General features: G+C 36.7%; 1 protein-coding gene across 1 annotated transcript in view; it reads right to left on the bottom strand.

The window, feature by feature from the left end:
* Positions 1 to 581: 581 nt before the first annotated feature.
* HHIP (hedgehog interacting protein) overlaps positions 582 to 17,232 on the bottom strand; it is a gene marked incomplete at its 3' end in the record, with an annotated part of 71,682 nt that continues 55,031 nt past the window's right edge. Inside the window, exons 9-13 of the mRNA XM_081999488.1 lie at positions 15,427 to 15,550; positions 14,608 to 14,738; positions 13,924 to 14,005; positions 3,306 to 3,454; positions 582 to 775 (exon numbers count right to left, since the gene is read on the bottom strand). Coding sequence (XP_081855614.1) covers positions 582 to 775; positions 3,306 to 3,454; positions 13,924 to 14,005; positions 14,608 to 14,738; positions 15,427 to 15,550 — 680 coding nt within the window. The remainder of the gene's footprint in view (positions 776 to 3,305; positions 3,455 to 13,923; positions 14,006 to 14,607; positions 14,739 to 15,426; positions 15,551 to 17,232) is intronic.

Raw genomic sequence — 17,232 nt, 5'->3', positions numbered from 1 at the left:
ACATTGATGAAGGTGAAGGTTACAGTCTTACAATGAATTGCCTAGATAGGAATGCATTAAGGAGTTCTGAAATATTGTCTCATGATGTAGTTCAGTTCACCTTAGAAACTGTTACAACTGGATTTTATTAAGTCCAGCAGTTTATACAGCGATGTTTGGAAACTGTTCTCTTATTGCTATAATCAGATAGGTACAGACACGAGATTTCTGGGATGCCAAAGAATCCATTAAGACATCACAAAAGTCCTTTGACAGAAATGTGGTTTACAGTGGAATTACTTTGTAAACTATTTCTCATGAAGAAATAAATATTAAAAAAAATTCCACCAGCTGTAAAACCATATTTGTGATAGTGCGTGCGTATGTATGTGTGCACGTATTGGATATCGGTACATCTGTGGAGATGTACGGAAATATTTACACACATACAAAGAATTTATCTGCACATTTGTGGATATTATAATTAAATTAATAAAGTAGATCAAATCACCGGTATTTGTTGCAGGATAACAGTCTTTTAAAAATGACAGGATTCAAAACAAATGCCCGTTGAAAGTGTAGTTTCCAAATAGTCCCAGAAACTATACAATATAGCTGGTTAGATCCAGCAAATAGGATGTCATGTCTAGGATCTGATCAAGAATACCTGCCCTTGTCACTCTTCGGATGTTTCTATCCACTTGTTCACACTGGGGGCCGAGATAGCCTTTTTTACACAAGCATTTATTAGGCCTTACACAGACACCTCCATGTCGACAGGCTGGGTCACATTTTGCTGTGGGTAAAAAAACAGTGATTTTCTAATTTGTTTAGAACATCACAAACCGAAAAGATATAGTACGCATTCATTAAGAGCTTTTCTAAACTTATAATGATAAAGCAAAAGATGATAAATTAAAATAGAAAGGATGAAATACTAGAAGTTTTGAAACCATATTTTTAAAGCTCTAGAATATTAGGGGGAGGGAGTAATTTTGTATGTTTGAGAGGATGTCACCCAGGACAGACCGTGAAACTCAAATAGCAGATTTCTTAAAATGTCCAATTCCCATATTCATGCTTGATTTTGGAGTGCATAGAAGACCCATCTCAAAAGACTTTAGGCTCCAAATGTCTTATGGGAAAACAAGACATACAACACATCTAGATCTTTAAACAGTGGTGGTCTACCTCCTTATGCTGGCAACCCAAAAAAGTCCTGAAGTTGGTGAGACATTTTAGCACCCAGCCGTCTCCAAGCTTGTAAGTACTGAATCTCAGGTAAATTCCTTTCTACATTCTGCACTACAAGCTTTCCGTAGCAGAGCAGACTACGGTTGACAAGAGATGCACTCTTTGGCTCTTGAATCACTTATGCTTGGAACAAAATTTAATTCCCTTTAGAAAAAAAAGAACCAGAGTATTTTTTGGGCAGCTCTTATCACTTTGTTTCAAAGTTTCAAAGTTTTTCCCTCTCTTTAGCAGACGCCTGACAATTTACCTATAGAGTTCTAGGTTAATCAGCTTGCTTAAGTTTTTCAAATATAAATGCTATTTTAAATTGTAGCCAGTGTTAGCAAAACTAACAGTCAATAACTTAAGTTGTGGAAGTTTTTTTTCTGGGATAGAGTCACAGCACTGTGATAAATATAACGTATCCTTCTTTTTGCAGACATTTATTACAATAAAGCTACAATACTGATTTACAGAGATTTATAATACACTATATATTAAAAAAGGGCTTCTTGATTTTATTAATGAGCTTCTTAAGTACAGTAGGAAGAAACTGATGCCTCGTAGGGTAATTTTTCTTATTTAAATTATAATAGTAGCTTGAGGTCCCACCTGGAACATCTCTGTTAAGGTTGCATCTCTGTTAAGCTACGTATTTTCTGTAGCTTTATTGTACATTGCACCTATCAAATTATCTATCCTAGAGCTGTAATTTTTTAAACAAAACAGATTATTCAAGACCTATTTGTATTCACACTGGAGACGTTTTTTACTTTAAGTTCCATTTGGACAAGGACTGTAGAATGGGCCTCATCCTCTAAATGCAGGAAATCTCTGACTGACAAGTGAGGGCAATTGAAGTTGGGCTATTTGGCCAGGTTACCTCATCCGTTTCTCCAACCTGCTTTTGTTGCACAGCTGTATGATGGTCAGCTCACGAATTTTGCCAGTAATATGTATCATTAGTGATTTCATTAATTTTATTTCATTTGATTGCAAACGAAGTCACTCCTGCTCATCACTAAAAACCTGGAGGCTGCTGAAATTTACACTCTGGGCTATAAGGACCTCATAGCTGACCCTGCTTCAGCAGCACCCTCCTGAGTGCCCCTCCAACCTGAATTTTCCCTGGTCCATCGTGTGATCCTTGCTTTATCTTACCCTGTGATTCTTTTCCTCTTTTGAGTTCTACTGCCATTATGTTAACCTTATCTCTTTGTATAGGCATCTGTTCAAACTCGCTGAGCAAACATGTGCAGTCAGAAGACTCTGCTGATGCACTGAATAACACCTCCTGGTTCCCAGGCTTGCTCCGGAGGAGCTGCATAGGCCAGAGTTACACAGCCCAGACATAACCACAGCCTCTGTGAGACAGTGATAGCACAGCTGTGGCACTCCAGGTTCCTTCATCTCACCCCTTCGGTAGCATACCAAACATCTAGTTTGATCACAGTCACTTTTTCAAGTGACTTTTAAAAGATATGCTATGGCAACAAGATAGGACTTAATAAAAGCACTGTGATTAATAATGGATTCCAATAACTTTCTGATTATTACCTGCTTTGTGATTAGTTGTACACAGAATTCTTTTTAACAAACTGAAGCCGATTTATTTTGTAGGATTGAAAGTAAGAATGTACCAAAACTAAAGTATTTGCATTGAATTAGCGAAGTGCAAAATATGCAATAGGGACCTGCAGGTCTGATTTATCATCTCTCCTGACAAGGTACTCCTGTTTGACACGGACAGTGATAATACTGCAGGTGGAAGCTGAATGTCCAAATATGGAACATGTGTTGATTGCATTTCCTCTCCTTTTACAATCTTGGTGAAAAAATAATACGGTTGTCTGTCATATTTATGCTATTAATTGCATTCTGTAATGGTTCACATTGCATTAGATTTTTTAACTGTTGCACTTATCTAAAAACTTACTGTTCTCCTACAACTCATGAGATCAGTGTTCCTTTAATGTTGTCTCAGAACTGACAGTCAATGACATATATTGAAAATTTCTCTCAGCAAATCATTAAAAGCAAATTATGACATGTCACTGCTTTTTTCACTTGTTGCTCTGAATCTATATACAAACCAGTTCTGCAGAACTCTCCTTCCCAGCCTTGATTACAGCAGCATTTTCCTGTGGGAGTGCAGTGCCCATTCCGACAATGCCTTGAGCATTCAGATGTCAGTATCTGTGCAGACTGAGCTGTTCTTTTGCATTCTTCAGGGACTAAAGGCCTGAATAAAAATATCCAAACCAAGCAGATAATTAAAAGTTGGAAGAAAAGAAGAAAAAAACTTTGGATTTTTATTAAAGGCCTGATTCGCTTTTGTGGTATTATCAGTGGGAGAAATCTATGTTCTAAGGGGATTGCTTTTTTTCTCAAAAACACCAATAAACATAGAGATGATACGTTACCTTAAAGTAAAATACAGTGTGATTTGCTATTCTTTCAATATAACTGCCTTCAGAGATCTTTTACAAGATTAAATAATAGTCCTTGAGAATTCTTGAAGCTTAAACCTGGCAAAACCAGCTTGCTGAAGAGCTTATTGCAGGCAGCATATAACTCTAGATAATATCATTATTAGGTGTCCTATATTCTACTGAATGTGTGGCTTTTCTTCGGAGAGCGCAAATAGTCGTATAATTCAGACGAGAATCTGATGGTGTCTTTTTGCTTTTCTAGCTGATTTATCTTTCCAATTGTATGCTGGGAAGAGTAATCTGAACAGCAAGTTTTGTGTCACACATTATGACATGCATAATAATTTTGCGACGGTATTACCTCTGTCTAGGAATTAGGTTTGACATTGCAGATATTTTGTTTCCGTATTTTCTTGAAATCATGTTTGGATTATGCATTCTGGATTCTTATTTAAGCACCTGAACATCAGGAAAGACTTTTTCACTTTGAAGGTGACCAAGCCCTGGCACAGGTTGCCCAGAGAGGCATGGAGTCTCCATCCTTGGAGAAATTCAGAAGCTTTTTTGCCACAGTCCTGGGCAACTGACTGTAGGTGACTCTGCTTGAGCAGGGGGGTTGGATCAGGTGCCCTCCAGAGGTCCCTTCCCACCTCAGCCATTCTGTGGGTGATTCTGTGGAATGTATGCATGAAGGAAATTCTAATTCAGCTGACTTAAAATATTTCTGATACTGTTTTTTTGATGGGTTTCTTGGTATCAAGCCTTATATAATGAATTTTTTTCTGTCAGTCTCTACAAAATATTTTGGAAGTCCAGTAGCCTTTTTTATTGACAAAAGCACAGCATTATCTTCCTTAACAAAGAAGGAACTGTAGTGTTCCTTCTGTAGTGTCACGTGTAAAACACTTAAGTGTTTTGGCTTGTGTGCCCTAACTGTTCGTACATCTTCCAGTGCTTTTTCAGATGTTTGTTGTGTTTTTTCAAATTTAGTTGTATGTCATTATACTGACCACTTATTTTATTTGTTGTCTGAGTTCCGCAGCAAGAGACTGATAGGATCATCACAAGGCTACAGGTTCCCAATAGAGGTACCATGTTTTGTCCCTGCTTTGACTGCACAGGAATAAATTTAGAAAATAATGTCAGGATCTCCCAAGAGATCTAAACAAGTAATTGAATGGGACCGTAATGGCAAATTAAGTTAATTAGTGACAAATACAAAATTATTCATTCTCAAGGAAACAATTTGAACTACTGCCATACATTCCTAAGCTTGAAATTTGCAGGACAAAGTTTCTAATAGTTTTGTGGAGAGCTCAGAGAAACCTTGTCTAAGTGTCCAGCTAGAATACAAGCAAACCAAACCAAAACTGTATGAGATAGAATAGAATAGAAAATAACATTGTTCATTATACTGACATCAGTATTAAACCCTCAGTTATATGCAGATAGCTGGAATAGCAGCTTGTGCACTGATTATCCTGTCAAATATTAAAATCCTAGATTGATAACTCCTGTGTGGAGAAAAGGATAGTCTTTGGAGTCTGAGAAAGAAGGCGTGTGAGGGAGGTGTGGAAAACAGTGGCAGGAAAAAAAGAGGAGGAAAATTGGGCATTCTTGTTTATCTCTCATTTCAACACCAGAGAAATATCGAGGGAAAAAATTTAGCTAAAGAAAATAAAATTAACTAGTTGAACTCATGGCTTCTAAGATGTCAATGAAGCCCATTGCTCTAGTAGGATTTAAAAAAGATATTTCTATGCACAATGGGGCCATTCAAATATTAGATAGGGTAAAAATAATTTTTAAGAAAAATAAGCACTCATACCTAATGTCATAGAAGTCCCTCACTAGCTGACTGGGCTTACCCACCCGCACGTCCCCTGCCCCGATTTTGGCATGCAGCTTGTTAATGGTGCATTACAGGGTTACTTGCATTTTTCTTCGAAACAGAGTAATAGAGTACAGGCTTACTGGATTGTTTCACTGTAGCACTTGGTCTGCTCAGTCTTAATTGCTACCATGATTATTTAAACAGCCATACAGAAGACCTGGTTCCCCAAAGATGTTAAGGACAGAAAGAATGTGTAGATGCATCTTTAGTGTAGCACCAAGTTCTGATTTCAAAAGTGGTTCTGAGAATCAAACTTATGGTCCTGTATTATTTAAGGGCTTTGAAACATATTTTGACACCTTTCGTGCAGCATATTAGAAACCCTTTCAGTTTTGGTGTTTACGTATTTCCATGGCTGTCTTTTAAATACAATGCGTTATTTTTTTGACCTGTAAGGAATTCCAGTTCTGTAGTAATGAGTGCATTACATATGATCTGGTTAAGTTCCTAAAAATGATATGTGAGATTCACAGGCAGTGCTGTTTTGGGAAGAGTTCTACAAACTGATACAATTTTCAGTGGAGGCTTGTTCAGATTTAAAGCAAAAAGATCTGTTTTCTAATTCCTACCTCTGGAAAAAAAAAATCTAAGTTTGAGGTGATTTCTTTATAGCCAACTGCATAGGAGACAACATTCTTTCTTCATCTGTCTCTGTTAAAGCACATTTCTTTCAAGTTACTTTAAATGGGAGTCTTCTCCTTTTCTTGCTCAAACACAAGTACAGTACTATGTTTCCAACAGGAAACATAACTTCAGGCTGCTGGAGCATCTCTTGGAAGAGAGCTCCAGTGACATATCTTTAGCAAAGAATGACCTTATAAGTCACAGAGATATTTTACTTGTGAAGATAATGATTTATTTTATTAATAGATTTAAAGTATTTATCTATGATAGTGCTGGAATATATGGTTCTCTTTTGATTTGTAGCCAATTAGGGAGGCAGAAATCATACTCTTTTCTATCCAGCCAAGTGTGGCTGGTCGCTTTTATGATTTAAAATTTTCTAGTTCTCTTGGTACTTGTGAATATAACCTTGCCTTTTATTCTACCATCAATCAATAACTTGCACTCATCAGCCTCGGATAATATTTATTAATGGTGGGGTGGAGTAGAAACAAAGATGGAAAAAATTCTGGTTGGCAGAGTGCCTTAGGAGAAGAGGAATATAAATGCAGCTGCAGCAGAATCCTTCTTGTGTGTGAGAAGAATTACTGGTTTTCTTTAGCTGTACTATGGGAAAAGGCACAACTTCTTTCTCAGGATTTGAACGCTGTTGTGGTACCAACACATATCAAGGGAAAGTCTCTGCCCCACAATACTTACACTTTGCATTCTTCAGGCTTTAAGGGGGTGGAAATTTTCAGGCTCGGCATAAGTTGAACTGAATCTCACGAAGATAACATAAATCTTGAAACTGACTGTCGGGACTTGATTTTTCCAGCACTTAGACAAGCCTATGATTTTGTTTATATAACTAGTGCTTCGCTGTGTCTCTTGACGCGGAAAATGGAGGGGAATAGATGGAGCCACACTGTGGGCCGGAGAGATTTTTTTCATTGTCTCCCTCAATCTATAAAACTCTAAAGGGTACGGCTTGATTACTCTTACAGTAAGCACTATTTGCTCCGCAGAAAGTCAGCCAAAAATGTAGCTGATAATGACTATTTATACGGTCTGTACAATTCTAGTTATCTTAAAGAGCTGTTCATATATACAGTACAGTACAGTATATCTTGCTTGTTAAAACACGCCTTCATGAAACTGTGTAACAACTCTAAATGTGTGGAACCTGGAGGAAAAGTACCATGGGCTGGGGCCCTCGCTCGGTCCCTTCGCTGACATGTGCAGTGAGCTGGGAATTCTTGACTGTACGATGTGTAAAATAATTTTTGCTGCATTACTGTAGCTTCTACTGTTAGTTTAGCAGCATGTAAAAGTCTAACATGCTTTAATAGATTAAAACTCATCCTGGAACTGCTTAGGATTTCATGCTTTCTTTAGTGCACCTCTTCACGGTTCCACTAAATGCACAGAATTATTTTGTTGCTGTATGCAACTATGCCTGTAACTCAGACATACATAAATCTATGCAAATGGAGGGTCAAATTCAGCAGTAATACAATGGTGCTGAACAGAAAACAATTCCTCCACCGTGTCTTTGACACAATCTCAGAAATCTGTAGTTTCCCACTGAAGTGAGAAAAAACCCAGACAAAATTCCTGGATGTTCAAATTAGAACAGGAGACATGGCTGTAGAAATCACGTAGAAATTCATGACTGTGGTATAAAATATATGGAAAGAATATTATGCTTCAATTAACTGCACACAAGGTATTAGGTATTAGAATGATTCTTAAGTATATCCCCAAGATTTGTGCATTAGTTGTTTGTTTTTTTCCCTTTATAAAGGAAAATGTCAAGAAAAAATAATTTTGTTTCACTACTTGTCATAGACTAAATTTACTACTTGTCATAGAATAAATATAGCATCTCTTCAGGTACAGCTTCTAAAATTAAAAAGTATACCTTTAGTCCTGGGAGAGATGCCAAAAGCTCGTTACTTGTCTCCAGATTTACTACATGGGAATAATGTGGAAAAAACTCACGGCTTTTAAGATTTAAACTCAGCAGCATATCAAATTTATTCTTATATGGTATACTTGTTCATGACCTCTAGTCTTAAGAAATTCTGTCATGTTTGAAAACTACTCCCTAGTGAAGCCTGTATCAATGTTAATAGCTAAGAGGTCAATGCAACTGCTAAACAGTTTGTATTACTGTCAGGGTGGTCATGAAAACAACACCTGCTGCATGAGCACTTGGCAGCTGGGTCAACAGGCACTGTGGGAATTTATCAATTTAGGGGGCCACTTGCATAACACTTTGACTGATGAATTGGGAAAGACTGGCTTACTGGGCTAAAGCTGCTCTATTATGTATGACTTTCTTTAGGATGGCAGAGGCTTCCTGCAGGCTCCAGAAAATAAGCAAAAGATAAACTGAGCTGTTTTTTCCTTATAAAGCGATAAAAAGTGAGAACTCCTTAATAGCCAATCCTAGAAAGACTAAAAAAAGGGGGAAAAAATCCCAAACCAAAACAAAAACTTTTACAGTCAGTGAGCTGTGATGTGATTGAAAAAAATCCTTAGGTTTTTCCATCGTGGTTACAAAGGAGTTTTTGTGAAGTACTTCTGTAAAGTGAAACTCTCTAGACTGGTATTCACAAAAAGCTCTAATTTCTCTTTAGTGTCTCTTATGGGAATAGTAACTGCATGTGGGTAGGTAAATGAGATAAGAATTTTGCATGCTCCGGCTAAACTAAACATAATTAGACATTAATTCTGGCTTTCCATTCCCTCAAATGACTTAAGGGATAGTAACTTTCTGAACAGAAAGAAATCATATGGCCCACCTGGGTTGGTGAGAGCATTCACCAACGAAATTGGCTCATTCTACAGAGAGTTTCCAGTAGTAGCTTCAGAGTATATCTATAACCCATCAGAACTGAGTATCTTGATGCAGATTAGTCTAATACCTTGTGTTTCCAAGTTTCCATTTCCATAGTAATTAAAGTCTTCAAGAGGGCTGTGCTTTCATAAATGCTATTCTTCTATCATACCATCAAACACTCTTGACTCATACCAAAAAATAAAATCACTGATGTTTTTGTAAAGAGCCCGAACAATGTCAAAATGAGGTATGACCTAGATATTGTTCCTTAGTGTTTGAAATCAGACTGTTTGGAAATACTCTCCGATAGCGGAAATCCCAGAAGGTGATGATGGAAAGGATGATAAGTGGAATTACATACTCTGGAGGGGCATGAAAGAGGAGTGAGATGGTTTGAATCAAGTTCAAGTTTCAATCCAACAGAAAGCAGCTATTCTGGCTGTTGATACAAAACATATTGAAATCCAGATCTATAAGGTGTTATAAGGAGAGGAAGAGGAAAACTTCATACGTGTGCAAGGACACTTAAGCTCTGCCCGCTTCTGTAAAAATCACCTGCTGGCTCCTGTGAGCCATCCTGGTCAAAAGAGTTATTCATCCGCTTTGGAATCACCGTATCAACAGTGGCAAACACTTAAAACTTCTCAGGGGACACAGCACTGCATGGCTGTTCTGTAAACTTTTCTGGGTTTGGTCTCATCTTTTAAATGTAAATCTTTTACATTGTCTGTCAGTTTGAGTACTCTTCTCTGAATGGCTTTCGTTTTATCTATAATTTGCTTAGAAATAAAAGTGATCATAATATAAGTACTCTAAAAGAAGACTTATAAAGCCACATTATGGCTGTTCTGCCACCTTCCAAAGTTTATTTTCTTACTTCTTGGTCTGTCCCTGTCTATGGTTTTCAAAGAACAGCTGGTAATAATGTTTAAATTACAGCAGATATGAACCAATCAACAGATCTTTCTTATTTAAATATGCATTTTTAATACTGTCCACAGCTGATTTTCTCCTCGCATCATGCTAGAAAATTATTATCTTTTTTAATGGGTTTGTCTCCTCTTTTCTCTGTTATTGACTAACTGGAATATTTGGACCTATACGCATTTTCTATATCACTGTTTACCTAGCTATTTTTCCTATGCATTCATCAATGTTTTTGTGGTTGATACCAGTATGTATTTGTAGAAACAGAAAGCAAGACAAATTATAAAACAGAAAGTACAAAAATAGAAAACAAAAAGTCACAAACACAACTTAAAAAATGCTAGTATTTGCACTGATCTTCAGGACATATGACTAGCCCTACCCTTTAGTTGAGAAGTAGAATCTTTCTCCCTATATCTTCTCATTAGTTCCTAATCCTGGAAGTAGTTTCTTTATGATAACATTTTTTTTATAATCCTCAAAGAATGGATATATTTTTCAGAGACACAGTTTTAAGTTAAGAAATTTTTCTTTTGTCTGCTAATTTAACTAATTTACCTAATGCTGGTTTTATCTGTTTGTAATTCTTAGGGTTTCCCACATCTTTTCCAATTGCAAAGCTCAAGATGCTATTACCTATACTCTTCATTTGGTAATAGGTAGTACATGTCTATTTTGCAGCACCTCACATACTTGGTTTTTACATTCATTTTAAATGTCTGTGTTTCTGATTTATCACTTCATTTTCTAAAAGCTCCCAAGAACTAATGTATCATTATAATAACCTTGTTACAAAGACAAGGATTATCTAATTCTGTGCTTTTGATGGCAAGCTATTTAGTTATTGACATGAAGTATTTGGAGGAACTGAACAAAAGTTTCCTGTGGTACCTTGAATTCTATGTTTCAAACTGCCTTGATGATGGAGGGATTCAGAACCTTTGTGTTGATCATATTTAACAATTTGTCGTGTATCACCTCAGTTTAACACCTCATTTTTATTAAATGTGAAGGATTGTTTTAGGATAGGACTTTCACATTGCTGAGTATTAAAGACTAATGCAAAGGGTTCTCTAGATTACCCTTATCCTCTGATCTTCTACTGTTTTAACCTGCCCACTTTGTTTGAATGTCTTTCTGCTGCTAGCAATATCCAAGTAGTAGGTTTCTTTCTCAAGCTATATTTGAGACAAGGAAATCAGGGTCACTATTATGTTTGAGAACAATTTTAATTATGCAGTAGTTTTCTACAAAGATCAAAAGAAATCAAATCCTGCATCTTCATGTAACATTTATTATTTAGAATGAAAGAGCAATTTCATAAGCTTGCAGCAGCTTATGAATGACCACTAGCAGAAGATTGGTTTTTGCATGAAGTTATTAATTTTCAGCAAGGGGCTACCACAAGGAATGATAATTTTGTTTTTTTACACTGCCCCATGCATGGAAGGCACTCTCTGCAAATTGATGAGTCCGCCAGGGACCACCTCTCACAGGGTTTTGTTAGTAAGTAATGTATTTCTAAGATGTGACAAATCAGTACTTTGATGACTTTATACCTGATGCTCATAGCCCACCTGTAGCATCTTTATTTTGTGTTCTAGAAAGCTTACTGTGCTAGGCTTTACACCTATATTTGATGTATTTGTATGGTGCATACCACGAGGAAGACATTAAAAGGAGCAACAAAATCTTAGCATGCAAAGAAATATTAGCATGTGAAAAACAATATTTTGTTAATAGAGCTTTACATGAAAATTTGCCCAAGCCATGGAATTTTTAAATTGTTTACACGTGTGATATGAAATTAGCATGAAATGGTAAATAATGCTGCAGTGCTTTTTTGTGGAAGTAACTCATTATCTTTCACTTAAAAAGCCTGCAATGGTGTGAGACTGAAAACAACAAGCTCAAAACTTTGCCTGAATGAAAATTATCCCATGTTTCTAAAAAGTGTTACCAAAAACTATTTCCCTTTGCCACAGTCTGTTTAATTTCAACTGTGTGCCAATTTACAAAAGTATTTTATAGTTTTCTGGTTACTTTCACCAGTAACCAAACACAGTCTTGACCCTTTTGCATACATGAAAACAGCCAGCCATGAGTGCAGCAATGGGAGGTCTGGCCTTTCAGGTATGTCAGCTGAAGACCACCCTACTGGAAGAGGTAACAAGAACAAAAAGCCGAGGTCAAACAAGGCAGCCCCATGTAATTAGATACTAATAGTGGATTTAGGGTGTAAAATTCACTTAAAACCATACAGCAACAGACTAAACAATCCCAGTAAGAATGGCAAGTTTTGTTCTAAAAAAATGTTTTTAATACCAGAAAGCATAAATAAGACATACATAATAACCTTGACTGACAGACTGCACTAACCTGCAGTAACATCTGCTTCCACATTATTTGTTATAGGTTTGGGATAGCATAATTATAAAACTCTGAAGCTCTACTGTAACTTATAGTACAGCGTGTATCCAATTTCCTGAATTTATTATTGAATTCATTTGATGTCCCAATAACAGTTTTTGGAATTTACATTCTGACAAGAAAATAAATTCCTCTCTTAAACAGTCAACAGCAAAACTAAAAATGCAAGCCCAACTGTATCTGATGCTAATGGGGAAACATGCTGAAGTAGATGCTGAACAAATAATCAGTTGCTTTTGCAGGGTGTGATGGGGTCCAAGTAATTAATATGACAAAGTTAATTTCTGTTGGCTGTTTCATTTTGTGTTAATTTCTGATGCCTTTGCAGGATAGATATGGTACCTTCACATGCCACAGACTTGGTCTGACAGAGCAGCAAGATCCATCGTGAAGAAAACGGTATTCCTCCAGCTAAAGTGAGTATCTGCTAGTCACCTGCTCTTATTGCTGCTGGGGCCCCTGGGTCATGTTGGGAACTGTCTTTCTGCAGTCTTTCCAGATTCCCTAATATTTTCATAGCTCTAGCTGCTCTGCAAAGATCACATCTCAAGAAACTCTGGTTTGATAATTTTCATTTATCCTCATTTTACAACTGGTAAATCAGTCTAAATAATTAAACCAATCATATTAATTCTGTGTCTTATAAATCATCTGAGTGGGATTTATAAGCCTTTTGGAAAAAGTGCTTTAAGAACTGTTAAAGAATTTAGTGTATTTTTGGCACACAGTCCAAAGGCACGTGGTTTCCTTCCTTGGTGCTCCAAACCTCCCCAGGGAGAGGCAGGTAAATGCAGGGATATGCAAGGAAACCAGTAAGCAGTGACAACTCACACCCACTGAGGATTCAGTGCTCTCTATTATTCTCTGTTGGAGGTATCTCCTATACAGCAGAAGATACGTTTGGGAAAGACTGAATTTGTCCCTTAGAGCTTACTTAATGGCAAAAGTGACATTGAGGAAGGGAGACTGGAATGATCAGGATGGCTTGTCCAGTAGCTAGTACTGTCAAATTATTTTCTGTCGTAGCTTTTCAGTATACAGAGTAGGTGTTGTCAGCCAGTACTAACGTTTTGAGCCAGCTCCCGTTGTGCACTGTCCCACCACAGTGGCAGGTAAGGAAGCAGTAGCGCTGGGGAGAATTCCAGCATCTGCCTTCCACTGATGCTGCGTAACCTCTGTGATACCTACAAGTCATTCAGCTTCAGAACTACCAGGACCATTCTTGCACTGGTCCGTATGGTTCCACATTAAATACATCTACGCTTCTATGAAAACATGCAAAGAATGTGAATCTAGGTGGGGAAGTGGGCAGCATTTAGCATAATGTCAAAGAGTAAAAATTTCCTGAAGTTAGTGTTGGTTACACCTCTGTTGTTCTGCCACTCACTTTCTATGAGAGAGTGACTACTTGCTGCTGATGGTACATTTGCTTTTAGGAAGCCCCCTGCATTGAGAATTTCCCTTCTTAGTGAATGTCAGTGTTGCGTAATTCAGACACATGGAAAGAACTACATTCACCTTTTGTTTTTTAACCTGTTGAAGGAAGGACCGATCTTAGTGAGAAATGCAATGCTCACCTTTTTGGGTCAATGATCTTGTAGAGTTTTCCACTGTGAGGCTGTGTCATACTTTTACTGCTTGACAATATGTAAATCTCACCTGTTAAAGAAACCAACACAATAAATTAGTACTCCTTTCCTAAAATGTCAAAGACATCACTTTTGTAACCTAGCTGTATTTGCAAGATGAGAGTAAAAAAACTTCACAACAAACGCTCATCACTGAAATATACAACAGAATCGTTGCCATCTGAAAATTTAAATAAGCACGTTCCCCAAATTGATGCTAAAATGTGAAAGATACTTTATCATCAATCTTTTTGTTTCGTATTGTATAGAATTGGTTAAAAAAAATGAGGGAGGAAGGGAGAAGAGGGGGATCAGTCTGGTCATGCAATATCTTTGCTCCTTAAGTCTGTAATGTTGGGAATAAAAGCAAGTATATGACACATCGTGTCATAGTAGGTGACACTGTTCACAGAATGTGAGACAGTAAAGACCTTTGCCCCTTGCAACAACCCATTCTCTTCTTGGTTCTTTTTACAATGCTGATAAGGTGTAGCTGAAAGCAGCGTAGACAGCTTTGGCAAAGGAAAGATAGCCTTCAGATTTCTTCTTTTTAAACATTTACTACAATTTTGAATAGTTCAGCAGGCATTACTGATAAGGCTTACGATTTAATAACATTTTTTTTCTATTTACCTAATTCATCTTCACCAAATCCCAAGACAGGGCCTGAAAAGAAACCTCTACATGAACCAGTGTTGCCAAGACAGAGGGGTTTCTCTTGCCACTGTTTGGTTGCAGGACTCTGTTGCAGTGTTAAAAAATTTCTGTATTCAAAAACACATAAAGCAAATTGTTATGTTACATTTTGAATAGAGAGTTTTCACTGTCCAAATAAATAAGTAAACTGTTGCTCCAAGTAGCTCCATAGATACATCTCTGCAGTTCATCATCTTATAATTTCTTGCCTTTATTTTTCAGATGCTTAAAAAGCACAGCATTTCCCTTCCTGGCATTCAAACATTGCAAAATTGGGTTCAAGCTGTACTATATAGCCATTTGAGAATACTGAGCTCTTTCACGTGGGAAAACTATGCCCATTCATTAAAAAAAAAAATCATTTTGCTCCATCAGTGATGTTTCCATAAAAACCCAAAAGTTTTTGATGTCTTACCAGTTAGACCTGTTTGGGAAACAGTTCCACGATTAACATGTGTTCCCATCATAATGTAAATGATACGTGTAAGCGTTTGTAGAACTAAAATCTTAAGAGCGCCATGATGTGTCTTTGTCTGTACTTTTTTCCAAGATTCAGGGAAGTTACATATGTCACCGTTCCTTAGAATGCTGTGCTATTTTATTTCCAAATCTAGAATTTAATCTGCATTGTCACACTGTTAAATTGGCAACATGACACAATATACCAGACTGTTGGTGTTCTTTTATATGGGAAGCTCAATAACTAAATATCCCTTATACACATTTTTATTTAAGAGTGAGTTATAAGAAACCTACCCATTGCGGTCTCCAAATACATAACTTCCATAGAGTCTTTCAGACTGGCAGCCTCGGTAGACAAATCCACCAACCAAGGATCCACTGCTGAATGGTTTGAATTCTAAAAGTGAAGGCTCACTTTCTAAAAAGGAACTACCGTAGCATTAGATCATATGCAGTTTCATATTTTGATTCACACTTAGGAAAATGTTATTGCTTCAAGAAAAGATATTAATTCCATATTAACATTCTTCAAAATTCAAGATGTGTTGCCAGAAATGAAATTTAAAAAAAATGAGAAAATTACAACAAAGGCTGTTTGTGAAGCAATCAGTTAGGGATTTAGATAGAAGAGGCTATAATTCCTTTCTCCCATGTGCACAGGCTGGGAGAATAAAACTATATAAGGATTAAGCCAGAGTTTCCTTGAAGTTGACATGATTACTGCTATTAACTTTTACATGTCGACACAGTCTGCAGAATGGATCTCTCAAACTTCAGGAATACAATTAAAGCCCCTTTACTGTAAAGTCCTTCCAGTATCTAAGTGCAGAACTTCCAGTGATTTTCAGCAGAACTTGTTTTCAAAGCCTTTCAATGGTTTGAGAAACTCTTTCAAAATCAGTTTTAAACAAGGTATGTGTGTTACGTCCCATGAAATACTAGTATTGCTGGCTGTAGCTTCTTGTGGTAATATATTTTATGCTGCTGTTGTAGTTCCTACACTTGTTTTTTTCTTTTTTTGGCAAAACTGCAGAGTTTAGTCATATCACATAATGTCTTCAAAAATGTTTCAGTGTAAATGTTCCTATTCATACAACCAAATACTCTTTAGGGCAAAAGTAGGCTCAACTTGACATGCTAACTGCATGATTTTAAATTAAAGCCACAGCCAATAGACCTTTTTGTTTTATAGGAACTTTTTTTTTAGTTGGGGGGCTATCTGCAAGTCTTTGATAAATTAATTTCCCAGATTATTCTACAACAGTAAGAGCTGAAATTTTATGTGGGAGAAAAGGATGATGAGCTCTTTCTATTGAAGCAATTGACCCACAGCCTAGTATTAGTATTGGCAAGCTGTTCTGGATAGAGACAATATTGCTTAGTTTACTCTGCAGTAAAGATGCCGTCAGAATTCCAATGGAGCAGTGGTTTACCAAATATTACTTTCTGGTTTGGCTTTTGTAAAATGAACACAGAAAATAGATGCAATAACTGAAGTAGAACAATTGCATTACACTATTGTGTACTATTGTGCTAGTCAGCACAGCTGCTTTGCTTTTAAGTACAGGTGGGAGAAGTAGGGATGTGAATAAAACCAGAAAATGCTACATTCCAGGAGATAGAGCAGTTCTTGATGCCTTTACGCACCTTTGGCATTTATCACCTTTTACCACCAAGAATCTACAATCTCCTAAATCTCTACCAAGGTAGATGATAGCTCAGAATAACTACCACCTGGTTTGCCTGAACTGGGAAGCGATCTTAGTGAGTATCAGAGGTAAACATTAAACTAAAACTGTGACTGACAATCATCCTGATTCAGAGAGAACATGAAACAATAAAATTATATTATATTCTTATATATATATTATTACAATATGTAGTATATAATATTATATAAAATATTATATATAGTATATATAAAATAATATATAATATTATATTATTAAAACCACTAAACATACTCAGTCCCTAACTGAGTATGTTTATCTTTTTGCAACCTGATCTAAACTAGTTGTTTATTATGAAGTAGTAGCATAGTGCATTTTTCTAAGTTTTTCATTTTTAGTGACATTTAAACAGAGCTCAGTCATTTCCCTG

The sequence above is a fragment of the Phaethon aethereus genome (assembly GCF_964289735.1).
Source record: "Phaethon aethereus genome assembly, chromosome: 4".
Lineage (NCBI taxonomy): Eukaryota > Metazoa > Chordata > Aves > Phaethontiformes > Phaethontidae > Phaethon > Phaethon aethereus.
This window is presented reverse-complemented; position numbering and strand designations above follow the sequence as displayed.